The sequence below is a fragment of the Mastomys coucha genome, unplaced genomic scaffold (assembly GCF_008632895.1).
Source record: "Mastomys coucha isolate ucsf_1 unplaced genomic scaffold, UCSF_Mcou_1 pScaffold14, whole genome shotgun sequence".
In the NCBI taxonomy this organism is placed as follows: Eukaryota; Metazoa; Chordata; class Mammalia; order Rodentia; family Muridae; genus Mastomys; species Mastomys coucha.
In genome coordinates this window covers 131474563-131490817 of record NW_022196896.1, presented here as the reverse complement: position 1 = coordinate 131490817, position 16255 = coordinate 131474563, and the positions used below count along the sequence as shown (strand labels likewise).

Sequence of the window (16255 nt, the reverse complement as noted above, 5' to 3'; positions counted from 1 at the left end):
TACTTTTATCTGCCTCTCCGGAGTTTACCAAGCAGGTAAAAGTGGCTGCAGGTGATAAAGCGGGCTTGAGCTCTCTGCCTGAACAGTTTACAAGTGTACAATTTCTCTAGTCCTTCTTTCTATCGACTACTGTTTTCCTGACAACTTAACAAAGCCATGCATAAATGTGACCCTTCTCTGTTTAAGGGAAATAACCAGGTAACTGGCAGGCAGTCTGGATTCTGGTCCTCCTCCGTCCCTGGCATATCTGCCCTTTGAAGATGTGACCATGAATAAAGGCTCTTCCCTTTACAGCAGGGATTGCTTCTGACAACTAAAATACCTTAACAAGTCATCAAAATAATTACAACCTGAGGAATCACAAGGATCCATAGCCCTGCCATGGATAGGGTGATGCGATGCTGTGCGTATCTCTGTGGGAACTCAGCATCAAATAAGTCGCTTAAGTACTTAGGACGACTGTAGCCATGTAGCCATGGGTGATGATGCTGAACTGCCCTGAGCAGGCGACAGTCCTTATGCCTTAGTGAAGTGAAGTGTCTTATCACCATCTTATGACGTGGACGACCTGCGAAAGAGGAAGTGCCCATTTTCAATGGCATCAGTTAATCAGAGGGGTTGACCTTCCCTCTTAGCAATAGAGACGAGACAGCGTGGTGGTCATGTGTTCTTCAGAGAAATAATCCAAAGAAATGTATTACTATATTATTATTATTATTGTTATTATTATTATTATTATTATTATTATTATTATTATTCAAAGACTAAAAGGGCAACATGGAGAAATAGTTTCATTTTCAGTATAGCACAAATCAGCTTTACTTTTATGAGCCAGGTTTCAGCAACCAAAATTTTCAAAATATGAAAAAGGAGAGGATTTTTAGCAAAGCTCCACAACACTGCAGTTCCCTCTGTTCGTCAGGAGCCCCATGTTGACTTGTTCCCACATTTGTACTCATAAACTCCAGTTCAGAGCAGAAACACAATCACAAAGCCCAAGGCAAAAGTTCCAGAGGAGTGAACCTCTTGACTTTCCACATTCAGTGTGGCAGCCGTTTGTAAGTTTTTCCATCATAGAGTAAGAGGAGGCTTGGTCTGATCGAAAGGGTTTGTCCCCTAAAAAGGACGAGTGACTACCCAGATACTACTGAGGATGGTGGCGTTAGCCAAGTGGACTTCCGTGAATCCCAGAGGATTCACGCACGAGCAGGCTATCTTCACATGGGCCAGCTGCCATGATTCTAGAATGTCCTAGATTCCAAATTCAACCTACCTGTGGCCTCTGACCTGCCTTTCTCTCTCCACAGCCGTGTCTTCACCATCATCCTTTACAATGAAAACAAACACGCTGAGCACATCGGTGCCGAATTCCTATTACCCAGGTAACGTGCTCCGCCACCGTGCATCCTCGCGCCACCTTCCGCAGCGCTTGGGCTTTTTTTGCTTGATGTGAAGCCTCGGCTTCCGGTGGCTTTCCTGGGGAAGTCGGTGACCGTTCATCAGTCATTTACTGTTCTTTCTCTTTTTACTCTCTCTGCACTGCCCTGCTTACGATGTATGACAGACCCATTTGTGCCAACTGCAATCTTAGGTGAGAATGATTCTCTTTCCCAAAGTTTATTTCAGGAGTGACTGAGAAAAATCAGCCGTCCCCCTAGAGGAGACTGGAGCTTGTACTGTGCATGATGCCATGGTTAGAAGCGGGGCATGGGGCAGGGTGGGGTTAGGGGCATGGGGCGGGGGAAGAGCCTTCCTCTGAGGTCTCCACTGGTAGGAAGGGTTTGCTGCATGTGCAGGGTTCAGTGATACCAAAGAGCTCCAGTGAGCAATCCTAGCTCCAGGGCTCCCCGCTCTAGTGTTCAGAATTTAATGTCAGTTCTGATCCCAGGGGGGAGACAAACGGCACGTCATCACTCAGCTGTGTACTTCCCAGAGCTGCATCCTGTCCAATGTGACAGTCATAGAAGTGGAAATGGCTGCTCGTTATTTTCACTTATCTCTCTAAGCACTAAAAACGCCAGTTTCAAAAATAGCATTTTCCTAATGATGCCCCCCCATGTCACGCAGCGCAGTGATCACAGCGGGGTCTAGACCCCCTGCCCATCCACCCAGGGCACTCCCCAGCCAAACTGTCTATCACACAGTGGAATTTTAACGGAACTGATGTTCTGAACGGCAGAATGGCAGGAGGGCGCTTTAGCATCATGTACTTTGTTATTTGTCAGATGTCACAAGAAATGATCTAAAATGTGAGCCCAATGGGGCAGAATGCATTTAAAGTATGAAATATTCCCAGCAGGGGGTTACAGGAAAAAAAGGTCCCGCTTGTACAGTGTAAGAAGGGTGAGGAGACATGGCATTACCTGGCTGTGATAAGCGGACAAGCATGGGCTGCTGTGGCGTTTGAGACGCATATGTAACCCGAGCGTGTCCCGGCTGTGTTCTCTTTCTACCACTAACCTTCCGGGAAAGGAGCACAACAAACGCGACTTCCAGGTATATAACGGTTCACTGTAGCCAGAGCTTCATCCTCAGCTTCAACTTCTTCTTCCTGCCTCTCTTCCCTAGGCCTCAACACTCGATATGGCTCCCCTCTGTGCTTCTCAGTTCTCAGAGTTCTTCCAAGGCGAGGCTAACTCTGGTCTTCATACTGGAGTTTTGGGGGCTTGAGCAAGTTGGTTGCCTAAGTAAAAAAAAAAAAAAAAACTGAGCTAAGTTCAGTTTTTCTGAACTTGAAATTTGAAGCGGTTATTCTGAGGCCCAGTGCAGCCCCCATTCAGACTTTAATTACAACTACAAAGGGTGTGCTTGGTTTTAAATCCTTCTCACAGGTGAGGGGCACAGGCTCAGTTCATGCACACTGACATTGCGATCTCCATGCAGAGCCATCTGTGAAGTCACTGGGTGGGCAAAGATCCACACTGAGGTGGTATTCGCCTCGCAGGTTCCCCTGTAGCTCCCATCCTGAAGGAACCGTTGGTAGGGAGGGCTGAGTCGAGCTTTGTCAAAGGGAAGAAGGCATTCAGATTTCACAGCAGGGTGAAGATAAGCTTATTAAACAAATATCATTTCTCCAAAGCCACTGCCTTATTATTAGGAACATTAATGACATCTTTTGAAGTCGATTAGGCTCCCTTTTCTGAGAAAGCAGGACTCGAACAGACAATTCAAGTTTCAAAACTGGTCTACCACATGCACAGATCACCATTTTCTGGTAAAGTCTATGCAGTGGAAAGCAGTGGATTAAAATGGCGGGATTTGGAAACGGTGCTAGCCCCCCCCCCCCCCCCCCCCCCGAGATCTGGTTATCCCTGACCACCACAGAAAGAGGAGCTGTGTGTCTGCCTCTGTCCTTTTGCAGGGATAGGATCAGTTACAATTGAGATTGAGACAAGAAGGACTATCTTGTTAGGAAACAGGGCTCAACACAAATTATATCTCTACTATGTTAATGTTTCATTTTCACTTGCAAAGACCCAATTCTCATGGCAAATTTAAGTCTATTTTACTTCATTTGCTTGCAAAATCAAATGAATGGATGGATGGATAGATGGAGACAGACAGTTAGTTGGTAGACAATAAATGATTGAGCCTCCTCCATCTCAAAATCACAACATCCATTCCAAGTCAGTATTTTCAACTAATTGATGAATGAATATAGAATTAATCTTCAATTCTTAGAAAATCATCAGAACTAATACATTCAAAAAGATCCTCTCCTTTACACCAGGAAGGTCCTTTCCTCTAAGACATTATTTTTAACTTTAGAAAATTGTTGATGGGTAACTTTTTAATATAGGAAACAGATGACATGGGCGCTGTTTATCACTAATAAATCATTTCAGGAGCCAAAGGAAGCTGATTAATTGCTCATTTTTAGTAGAATCTGGAATTTCTAGCAGGCGAGGTGACCCAGTTTCCCAACAGACATGGCACACAAGTTCCCGTGGACACATCTGTGCCAGAGAACAGCTCTCTCTTTCTGGGGGACGTAGTGGTGTGGAGATGTCTGAAAGGGATGTCCCATTAACACTCGATGGAGACACGCAACGTTGGCAGCAGCTGTGGCTCCAAGGCCTTAAAACTCTAAAACCACCCACGCCTGGGAGCAGAGCATCGCCAGATTCATGGTATAGCCACTCGAAAAAGTCTGGGTCCTTTATGTGGTGTTTCCGCTCAGCCGCAGTGAAAGGCGAACTCATGGTACACACTACACAAAGTATAAAAACGAAGAGAACACGAGAGGCACAGAGGGGAAAACAATTGATGTTTCATTTCTTTTAGTATCTATACAGAGAAGAGCTTTTCTCTCAGAGGAACTAAGAGCCAGCCCCTTGAGGACTGAGTACCTCAGCAGGGGTCCTGCATCCCAGCTGATAACTCTGGGCAGTCTCCCACAAGCAGATCTGATATGCAAATTCTCAGGGGGTACTGGTGACTGTGGGGTCGCAGACCTTGCTAAGCCTCAAAGCAAATCCAAATGAAAAGCAAAAAGGAATCATGAAATCAGCTTCTCACCCTTTTATTTTGTTTCTTTTTGTGTCTTTAGCCGCCTTGTAGTGACTGGGGTGCCATTTCCGCAACGGCAACATAGCTCCACCCCTGTGTGCCACCCTCCATACCATGCATCCCCAGGGGCTTTGCAATGCATACAGAGCAGGGTTGCAGGACAGGCACTAAGTTCCTTAGGACTAAGCATTTACATCGAACAACGAACCTCCCCCCCCCCAAAAAAAACCATTAAGAGCAACTATAGCTGAAACCCCTGTTTAATCCGTAATCTGAAATTCCCAAACATCCCCATCCTTTCTCATATATTTTTATTACTTACATGTCAAATTGATTTTATATCTCCCTTTCAGTGACTCAGCATTGTGATTTCATAAAACCCTGCCTGTTTCATGAAACAATGAGAGGGATTCAGCATTTTTAAGGAGTTAAGCCATAGAAAAGTTCTTAACAGCCTCAATTGAACACGTCTGACTCAAAACAATTTTTAGTAGATAACACTGCTGCAATTCATTAACCTAATTTACTAGTCGTCCTTTGACCAAATTTCGACATTAATTTTCTAGTACAAGTTGATTGGCTTTGCTCAAGAAATTTAAAAGACTAATGTATTATATACAAATAGCCTTTATTTAGTTATTTTTCAGTTTATGGGGAATGAAAAGCAATTTTATACTAATTTTAACCTCCTTTTTGTTATTGGGTGCTTAAATGAGAGAACTCCACCCTAACTCGATGGCAGAGTTGAGGCTCCGCCCTCTGACCGCCTCTGGCTCCGCCCCCTGACCGCCTCTCTTGAGGAAGTTTAACTGGAAGGCTAAAACAGAGTAGAGTTGCCAGTAGTTAACCACACAGACTGTTGCTTATGTCATGTCTCCTTTTTCTCCTCCTCTTCTCTCCTGATATGTATCCGCTTTAAAGTGCCAATCAATGGTAAGTTCCCCAACCGGCCCCTTGGAGAAACTGCGGAGGGAGTGCGGGAGTGTGCATCTTATTCACAGACCTGACTGAGCCACTGTGCTGCCCTGTGCTGGCCTGCATGTTCGCTGTCCTAGACCATCCTATGTGTGATGTGTTGGCCCACAGTGTTTCTTTAAGTTCTCTGATCCCAGAGCATGCAAAGTGACTCATCGAAACATCACTCCCAAACCAGGCTCCCTCTCCCTCTCGGTTTTTTTTTTCTTTTCTCTCTCTCTCTCCTTTGATTTCCTTGAACTAAATGCCCATCCCACCGCTAGCTTTCTATGCCAAACCATTTTGTGCACTTTTCTTTTGCTCACAGAACATTTGTACAGTTCGTTTATTTCATCACGCAAATGAGTTAGGTAACATTTGAAAGTGTACAAGCCTGGCTTTGCACCAGGTCTTGATAAAGTTTCAGATCGAAACTTTCAATAATTTTAGCACAGAAATGCTAGAAGGAGCATTTGTCAGTGAGCTTTGCAGAAGCAATATCTCGTTTGGACTGCTTTGTAAGAGCAAAGACCCCTGCCTCATTTCTAGCATATTGCCAATCCCACCTAAACCTACAAACTGTATAACTTTTGTTTTCTGGCTAAACCATCCTACAGTGGAGGGATGTCGGCAGCCAGCTTGTTAGCGCCCTGTGGCCCTGACTCAGCCCTCTGGCTCACCCTCCTTCTCTCCTTTGTCTTCCTTTCCAGATGAGACCCACACAATGGCCAGCGACACCAGCAGCCTAGCACAGCCCCATACTTACAAGAAGCGGGAGGCCACTGACGTGCCGTATCAGACTGGGCAACTTCACCCGGCTATCCGTGTGGCAGACCTCCTCCAACACATCACTCAGATGAAGTGTGCTGAGGGCTATGGCTTCAAGGAGGAGTATGAGGTGAGCCTGGGCCAGCAGCTGGCTGCTAGCCTGTTAAGGAAGCTGCATGGATCCCAGAGATGCCGGGCAGAGGGCCAGATGGGAGCGAGACTCAGACCAAGGTCAAGTGTGTTCAGTAGGAAAGGAAAACCATTTCACATTTTACTTCCTTGTGCAGAAACATACATTGGCTGCCGGCTGTCTTTCTCCTCCTTTTTCTCTTCCTCCTCCTCCTCCTCCTCTTCCTCCTCCTCAACTATTTTCCTGCAACTAAGTATGAGGTTAAATCCAACTTCTGTAGCTGTCTCAGGAAGAACGTGTCCACCTAAAGCCACTGTAGATGAACTATCGAAGTCACATTGTAAAGAGCAGACAGTAGTGAAAAAACTGGCTTTTGTCATGGCTATAACTTCGCCTGTAGTTTCAGCATCTGAGAGTGTACACTGCCCTACATCCTTGGGGATGTTCCAGGGGACACCTGTCAGAGGCTTTTCTGAGTCCATAGTATCCTCCTACCTTGCATAAAGTGCAGAGTTTCCCTCCTCCTTCTCACCCTTAGTCATCAAGCAGGGTTTGCTGGAAACTCATTCTAGAATCAGAGGAAATTTTCTGACTTCACAACATTTAACACAAAAGAGCACACCATCCGCTGAGAGTGTGTGCAGGTGTGTGGGGGAAATAGGAAGATTGCATTGATATTTCTGTGTTAGTAACACAAAAAGCAATGATATAATACAATAAAGCATGTGGTCATTGTGAAGAGCATGCTTTCTCAGGATAGAAACAGAGCTTCATAGGAGTGAATTTCTAAGCCATGGGATATGTTTTAATTAACCCTTTAGCTATAGAATCAGCTCACATTTTAGAAACACCTCATCTGGCAGTAGTGTGTTGTTTTGTGATTAGTCGCATCCCTCTTTGTTATCTAATAATTTTATCAGTGCTTACACCTGCAAAGTGCTCAGAGGTGGCTCTAGTCTGTCTCCAGGTTGTCAGCTTTAAGAAAGATAGGTATCTACGTTACAGAGTCCTGGGGTCTGGCTGAATTCCAGTCAGCACCTTGTGGGAAACACCATGTGGCAGTTTTCATACATTGGCATCCAAGTCCCAGGCTCCGCGGTTCAACTGTGAAGCACTTTTTTATGATGTAAGTGATATACACCATACTAGCCACACCACAGTGGCAGAAGGGGACCCAGCAGACTTTACGAAACTTGGGGCCGGGTTTGGGAGGAGATAATGCATGTGATTAACAGTTTTGTGTTTTTCTTATTTTACTTAAGAAAAGCATTTTATACAATATATTCTGATCACCAGGCAGTGGTGGCGCACACCTTTAGTCCCAGCACTTGGGAGGCAGAGGCAGGCAGATTTTTGAGTTCAAGGCCAGCCTGGTCTACAGAATGAGTTCCAAGACAACCAGGGGTATACAGAGAGACCTTGTCTCGGGGGAAAAAAAGAAAGAAAGAAAGAAAGAAAGAAAGAAAGAAAGAAAGAAAGAGAGAGAGAGAGAGAGAGAGAGAGAGAGAGAAAGAGGGAGAGAGAAAAGAAGAGAAAAGAAAAAAAAAGAATTTGGTTTCTAGGCCCATGGTCCATCCAATCTCTGGTTCTTGGCCACTCTATCAGTGTCAGGTGTGTGCATTTCATGGCGTGTGCCTTAAATCCAATGGGAGAGTGCTTGGCTATTCCCACATTCTCTGAACTAGAACTGGAGTAATACAGTCATCAGTTACCTTTGTGTGTCAATTAGTGCTCTGTATCTCACTCCGACCACTTTACTTTGGGCCCCAGCTGCATCTTAGGCTGGTGGTGCCAACAGTGGCCTAACCACAGCCCATGGCCCAGAGCAGACACAAACATGCTGTGCCCAGCCATGCACAGACATCTGTATGGTGGCAGTGATCTGAGATGAGAAGACGGCAAAGCCATGGGGATCAATCCCAACTATGTCCCTGGAGTCTCATTTTACTCCAGAAAACATTTCCAGATGAAGTTCTGTATTCAGCAGCCCTAAAATCCTTAGATTCGCCCTTAGCAGCTCAATGTATAATTCAGTGAAATTGACAGCCTTTGCATATTGCCTCATGCACTTTTAAAGGGTAACTTAGGAATTAATAGGATTAAGAGTAAGACTTCCAAAAGCATTAATATCTTATGAAAGACAAAATTAGGTTATTGAGAAAACATAAGCCTAATGAATAGAGATGCTGTCTTAGCTCTATCCAATATTCTGCATGCAGATATTGCTTAAATGTTTACTAAAGATGTTAATGTCAAAGAGATTAGTTATAGGCTCAAATAACAATTCATAAAATAGCTGAGTCCAATTTTTCATGGACTATTTTAAAATACCTACTTGTGACTACTGTAACAAACTTTGGGCAATGCATATCTGAACATCTGCAAGATTTATTTCCCACTCAGATCTCCTGAGGATCGCTGATCGGCAGGTGTAAACTAGGATATCTCACGCTCATCTCAAACATTCTCTGGTTGGCAGCTCATTAGGATTTGTTATATCTTAAAATAAAATGCTGTTTCTTAATGAATTTCAAAAAAAAAAATCTTCCTCTTTCACTCAACCCACTCAGTGATCAGGGAAATGGTTTTAAAGCAAATACTCTTGAAACTCAAAATCAATAATCAATTAAAAAAAAGAAAAGAAAAGAGAGGGAAAATGTGAAATAGTACATGGGAGAGGAACTACTGAACAAAAATATAAAAATGAAAAATTTTATTTGGAATAATCCTGTCGGCTAGATGGGTCAGCTGTTGAAGGTGAGGCTCCCAACCAAAACTATACAAATAATCCCATCACCCAGTAACTTACCTCTTGCTGCTGTCATTAATATGACAGTTCAGATCAATACTGGCATCCCCTGTAATCTGTAATTACAGGGAATTGGTCTGAAGCAATGATATTGAGTAGGCAAACCTATGCCATTTTACGGATGAGATACCTTCCAAAGGTGTGCATCTCACATGAGACCTAAAGTCCTGGCCGACCCTGGCTTTGTCTCCATCACCTGATTCCTTGAGTTTTGTCGCCAAGTCTGTGTGTGATTAAAGCCAAGCTTCAGAGAATTGGGAATATAGTAGAAAGGGATGCAAATATTCTTGTTCGTTTTTTCCTAACCCCACACAATCTTTATCCTAGAGTGGATAGGAAAATCTTTAAACGGCTGCTTTTTAAATGCAGTTACTACGCTGCCTAGTTTTATGTCAACTTGACACAGGCTAGAGAATCACAGAGGAGGGAACCTCAAATAAGAAAATGTTTCTGTGAGATTCAGCTGGAGGTAAGACTGTAGGCCATTTTCTTAACTAGTGATAGATGGAGGAGGGCCAGCCCATTGAGGGCAGGGGCCTCCCCTGGGGTAGTGGTCCTGGGTTCTGTAAGAAAGCAGGCTGAGCAAGCCATAAGGAGCAAGCCAGTAAGCAGCACCCCTCCATGGCCTCTGCATCAGGTCCTTCCTGCAGGTTCCTGCCCTACTTGAGTTCCTGGCCTGACTCCTTTCAATACTGAACAGTGATGTGGAAGCATAAGCCAAATAAACCCTTTTTTCCCAAGTTGCTTTAGTCATGGTGTTTGTCACAGCAGTAGAAACCCTGACTAATGCAGCGAGATTTGGAGCTATAACCGGGACACACCCTTCTCACTCAAGCCTTGAACTGTGTGCTTCCTACGAATCTCAAGCAAGTTGTCTAGCCTCTCTAGACTCTCCGTTTCATCATCATGCACCCATCTATAGCGCAATAGCAGTCCTTTGAGGTTATGTGAAGATTTAAGTCATGGACTGAAATTTTTATCTAGCACACAGCAACCCTTCGTTGTGTTTGTGAGTAAACATTCAAGGTGTTAGTGAACTTAAGACAAAATGCTCTACTAACAAGTTTAATGTGGTGAGTTACCGATTGCCATGGACACACAAGGGAACACTGTCGTGCCCACTCTCTGTAAGATCACAATGTGATGAAGAAACTAAGTCAGAACAGCTATGCATCTACTAACAACCTGCATGACCCGATTGTGTTCAGGGTGCTGTGAAGGACTTAGGTATGACCCGATTGTGTTCAGGGTGCTGTGAAGGACTTAGGTATGACCCGATTGTGTTCAGGGTGCTGTGAAGGACTTAGGTATGACCTGATTGTGTTCAGGGTGCTGTGAAGGACTTAGGTACACCCGAGCCGAACTGGGACAAGAGTGACTCTTCTTTAAAGCAGGAGCAGGACTTGCCCCAGGAAGCTGAAATAGGGCACACTCCACATAAACACAAAGCAGGAGAGTGTCAGTGCTCTGGAGAAGCCCCATGCCCGGAGCCACCATAGGTGTTAAAGATGTGAGGCCATGATCACTCAAAGGTTTAAGGTGTCGTGTGTGATAAGTATCGATGTGGTGGCAGTCTCCAAGCTGGGAGAAGCAGAGAAGACTCCAGGAGGTAGGCATGCTCCTCCTTGTGTGGATGGAGAGCTATCTCATTGAAGCAGCTTGGTCTCTTAAAAGTTATTTCTCAGAGACACACAAAAGAAAATGAGAAAAAAAAAAAAAAGGGAAAATGTATTTGTAGAGAAAGTATCCCAAGTGTTCTGGAATGTTTAGCATCCAAACCCACTGGAGCAAAGAAGGCCTCCCATACTGAAGTGTGTCCCGAGACAGAGGATAGAGACAGCTACAGCCGCTGCCCCGGCTCAGTGCTCACACCTTCTGCTTTTCTCCAATCCACAAGGAAAACCCAGCCACACACACTTCGTTCAAGATCCCTTGGAATGGTGGCTGCCCCTGCTTCTCTCTTCTCTCTCTGTGGTTTCCAAGTCAACAATGCCTGGGAATTGCCCTGAACTCAGAAAGGCTTCATGAGCAAGCAAGTAGCCAAAGAGAAGTGTGTCCAAACAAGAAGGAAACGTGCTGTGAAGAGGAGACAGAGCCATTCTTGGTGCAGGCTCTGTATCTGATGTTGTTCTAACAAGATAGTCATATGGCACAGCTCACCAGGGAGACATAATAATTTGATTCAAAAGAAGCCCTGACAGGAATCACAATGAAGAAGCATGCTCACTTGAATGGAAGATGGCATATTGTCGGCAGCAAGTGGCTTGGACGTGGGGTGAAAGGACGGTGCAAAGGGCAGGTTTGTTTATGTAGCCAGGAGAAATGAGAAGGCTCTTTCTTCAGAAAAGCAAAGCCAATCTGGACTGACCCCCAGAGGACAGATCTGTAGGATTCCCAGAAATGGAGAAAGGCCACAATGGCATTCCAGCGTGGTGGGGCTCAGCTACCCAGACCTGAAGACCGGGTGGCCCCTTGTTACCTGAAATCGCAAGGGAGATGTGCCATGACCCTGAGCTCTGCCTTGACCACAGGGCTTCTGTGTTAGACAAGGGTGTGCTTGTTCAACCACTGTGGGACTCCTAAAGGCAGCCTGGTTTCTGATTGAGCTACGTTTAAAACCTCAGAGACCCTGAAGGTAACTCTGCAAGGACAGTAGGTGTTTGCCACGCTCCTAGACACTAGACTCCTGACACGAGGCCGCAGCTCTCCCCTCCATAGGTCTGTGGCCATCAGTCACGAAAGGGCAATGCCCCAAGCCGCTCCACAGGTAGAGGACATGACCACAGGTCAGGTAGCCTCAAGGCAGATCTCCATTTTATGAGACACCTAAAGGTCTGAAGGGCTGAGCCAATTAAGCTTTCCTTCCCAGACACTCCTCCCTGTAAAAGGTATTTAACCTCAGGCCCGCCCTGAGAAAGTGGGGCATGGTTTCACAACATCACAGCTCTCAGCCATGACAATAAATGCCTTAAAACCATGGACTGCCTCTTCTCATCGGGATTGGCTATGGGGAGCAATGGAGCAGATCTCCCTCTAAAGAGCCACATCTATCTAATCTCCCAAAGGAGGTCTCTCTGTGCTCCCAGATACTGTCATCACCAAGCTAAGCTACACACTGAACAAGCCTAGGACATTCTTGTCCTGAGGGACCCAGCAGGAGCTCTCCTCCCCTCTTCCCCCCAACCCTCCAGGCCCCCATTCTGTTCTCAGCTCTTCTGCTGCATCCAGCTGCTTCTGGAGTGTCCAAGAGCCTGAGAACCTGTCATCTCCGGCCTCCGTGCAGGCCGGGACCCCAGAGCCGACTCTGCCAGACCCCTGGGGACCTCAGACTGTGCTTCCCCACCCCCAGAGCGTGGTCCCACAGCTCCACCCAGCCCCATGCCCGCCCGGCTACAGCATGGGGAACATGCAGTCAAAAGTCCCGCATCTTGGCCCTAGCCCTGTGGCTGACCGGATGTGGGCCCACAACCCACCCTCCTCCTTGACGGATCACTGAGTACAGGAAGGTGCTCAGTACTGGGGACTAAGCAAACACAGCCCTGTGTAGTCAGCATGTGGCATGCTGTCACTCATCGCTAAGGACTTTGCTCACTGAGGCTCGTAACTATTCAGAGCCCCTCTGAGGACAATGACCTTCAGTAGGCAAGCAACACACTGTTCTCAGAGAACATCCATCGCTCAGACTGTACCAATGAGCTAAGGATCTAGCCCTCGCAGACGGGTCACCCCGGGACCTGCAGCTGGTAGTGCCTTTCTCTCTGAGGCAAGGAGGTTCATTATCCTGTAGCTAGAGCCCAGACTTACGAGAAGCATAAGTAATTCTTCGCCCCCCCATTCTTCAAAATAACGTGTTACTACATCCCACTGTATTTAGAAAAGCACCGGCCTCTCCTGCTTGCCTTCCTCCCGTGTGTCTCCCGGGCGCAAACGCTGGTGGTTAATTTTGTAACTGAACGTGGAGATCGTTCCTTCAGTCAGTTTAAAGCAGGGGATGGAAGACAGTCTGTCACACTCCACAGCAAATGAGTATTCCTAAGAAACTCAGAGTTTCTTCAAACGTGCCATCCCCTAGGTGTTCCACTTTAAATATTTGAGTTGTCTCTCTTCCCCGTTCTATCTTTCCCCTATTTTCAAGTCAAACGGTTGGAGCTGTTAAAGGGAAGTGCACTAGTTCACACATTAGCCTTGCAGCCTAAGACAGAGTTATCCCCGAAATCTCTTCCCCACCCTGTAACAAACACACCTAGCTTCGCTTTGCTTGCCTCCCTGCTTAGAAAAGCCAATAGACCACCACTTGAAACCCCTGCTCTCTGCAGAGATCAAGCCTAATTTCTTATCCTCAGATGTCCCAAGCTGAGAGCATGAACCCTGAATCCTTAGAAGGCCTAGCCTCGGACGCCTGGCCCTAGCTCCTTGGGGTTACACAGTGGCTCCTCTCTCGGTTTTTGCAGAGACAGAAGCAGGTGGAAGACAGAGCATTGCGCTTAACTGACCAGCTGAAACCCCTTCTTGTGACTGTGCACCCCCTGGAGTGGAGCGCCTCCCTTCCCCTCCCCTTCCCCTCCCCTCCCCTTCCCTCTCCCCTCTCCCTTCCCCTCTCTTCCCCTCCCCTCCCCTTCCCTCCGGCCCACACACTTCTCACAGGTGTCTTTCAGTTCCCATTTCATGATCTCCAGTACCAGCTGAGTCCATCAATTGCCACAATCAGCGCAGGTTATTTTCTGTCCCACAGGATACTAAACACACAAAACGAAATCACGGAAAGCCCAAGTGGGGAGTGGGGGAGGGGGAGGGGCTCTGGCAAGCCCTGTAGGTACTCTAGGATCAGCAACAGCTGTGCCTCCAGTGAAAGAAGCAGCCAAGTGATTTTGACATGATTTTTTCCTTTAATGACTGTGTTGATGGTGAGCCAGGTCCATAAGGAAATGATAAAACTTTCTCTCTGAATTTCTGAGATTGCCTCAAGCTCTTTGGGCAAGTTAGCTGTATGTATGCATTTCTAGATACTTTCTTATTGAAAAAAACTGTCCACTTTTTGTCTCACGTTCTATGTCTGTGTTGAGTTGTGGGGTATGCACGGGAGGCCAGAAGAGGACAGTTGGAGTTCCACTCTACCATCCTTTACCCCATTCCCTTGAGACAGGAGTCTCTCAGTAACCCTGAAAGTAGGCTAGCAGCCCACAGGGCCCAGTGACCCCCTTTCCACCCCCGTGACCCCCTTTCCACCCCCGTGGCCCAGTGACCCCCTTTCCACCCCCGTGGCTGGGATTTCCAGTATGCACACAGCTACCCTTTGCTTTTTATGTGCATCCCGTGGACTTGAACTCAGATCCTCGTGGCTTGCTCAGCAAGTGCTCCTCCTTGCCGAGCCATCCCCCACCCAGCCTGAATTTTTAAGTAGTGCAATTGAGAGAACCAGCTTTCCTATGTGTCCTTGATCTGGTTTTTCCCAAGGGGATGTATACAAGTGTGTGTGTGTGTGTGCTTGTGTGTGTGTGTGTGTGTGTGTGTGTGTGTGTGTGTGTGTGTGTGTGTTATGGACTATTGTACCTTGTCTGGAGTTCAGGGTCTCCAATTTCAGCTGACTTTAACTTCAGTTCCTTCGGCCCTGGCCTCCACTGATGTCACGCAGCAGCTTTGACTTAAGGGAATTAAATTGGACACTGTTATTTCCTCTGACTCTGTCCTTACTTGGACATTAGCTCATAGCAGCTGACATTTTCTAATGTCTTTGAAGCACTTCTAGGCAACTGCCTTGTTTCCATTTGGAAGCTGGTTCTTAGAATTCTCTTTATCTTACCTGAGAGAAGCTAAGCAATTTTCCCACTTGGTAACATGATTTTACTGTCAGATGCCATTAGCCACGAGCATTTTCACAGAGGCCATGGACCTGAAGGGGCAGGCTGACAGTGTACCTGGGTCCCAGCATCTGTTAGAACTCATGTCTTTCATGTATCCTTCACGCTTTGGATTATCTCTGTGGTGTCACTGCCCAGTCGCAAGGTCACAACTGCCATGCTCCACACTCCCTCCACATCACAGGTCACAAGTCCTAACCACTTCCCCCACTGCCAATATTCAGTGTCTCTCCTCCTCCTGACCCCACAGCCTATCCCTCATCTCTTAAGTGGGTCATCAGGCCCTCTCTTAATGATCTACATTTGTCTCCACTCTGAAGAATTCTCTCTTGCCCTTTGGTCAGTTTTTCATTGTAAGGCATGAATGTCTTTACACTTGATTAATTATCAAAAACCTATCAACTCTTTCAAAACCACAGGAGGCGGGGTAGCATCCTTGACCCCTCTAGATAGGCACTCAGCTCCTGCCTTAGGCTCTGGCTTTAACCTCAGCCGCTTCCCACCAGTTTTCTTTGCTCAGCTCCAAGAGTCCCCTCACTCCAGCATACCTGTAGCTCTGGGCTGCGCCCCTGTGTGGCTTCTGCAGAGAGAGACTTCCAACTCCTTTGCCTGACAGATCTCTTCAGATCTAGTGCAGTAGGCCCCATCCCAGCCATCCTTGCCTCTCCTTCAGAGGCAACAGTTGCTCCACAGTGCAGGCTCCTTGCTTTAATATTAGTAAATGGAGTAACTGCTAAACAATACACTTCATGTTACTTGATTTATCCTATAGCTACATGATTAGTATGAAGTGCTTCTATGTGACTGACTCCTAGGTATTTAAACACATGTCTGTTATGATAAATTATAAAGATGGGTGTAACTGCCAATCGGTCCAAATGCAGACTTTAGAAAGGAGTTGACCTGGGATCTTGGGAATTTCAGTTTTGGAGATACTCAGATATCTCTGAATGAGGCTGACAGTAGGAAGGAGCTTTATGCAGTTTTTCTGGATGTTGAGAGAGGACGGGGACTATGCAAAGGATAGAAATAAAGGAACATGTGAGCAGATGGGAGATGTCCACTAAGCAAGAGTCCATCTTTAGCCACCGTGCCCAATGTGAGCTCACTATAGATGTCTGCACTCAGCAAGGCAGGGGCAGAGTCCATGGTCTAGGCCGCAGCTGTTTGACACAGAGTCCACAGTCTGGGCCGCAACTGTTTGACACAGAGTCCACAGTCTAGGCA

The 16255-nt window shown here is 46.4% G+C and overlaps 1 protein-coding gene across 7 annotated transcripts in view; it reads left to right on the top strand.

The window, feature by feature from the left end:
• Window positions 1-16255, top strand: part of Ptprm (protein tyrosine phosphatase receptor type M) — a 705361-nt gene that overhangs the window by 550509 nt on the left and 138597 nt on the right. For 5 of the 7 annotated variants that reach the window (XM_031368638.1, XM_031368642.1, XM_031368641.1 and 2 more), the window contains 4 exons: window positions 1308-1382; window positions 1565-1591; window positions 5431-5442; window positions 6174-6361. In XM_031368638.1, the coding sequence (XP_031224498.1) occupies window positions 1308-1382; window positions 1565-1591; window positions 5431-5442; window positions 6174-6361 (302 nt within the window). The remainder of the gene's footprint in view (window positions 1-1307; window positions 1383-1564; window positions 1592-5430; window positions 5443-6173; window positions 6362-16255) is intronic. The other 2 variants (XM_031368643.1, XM_031368639.1) reach the window with 1 other exon arrangement.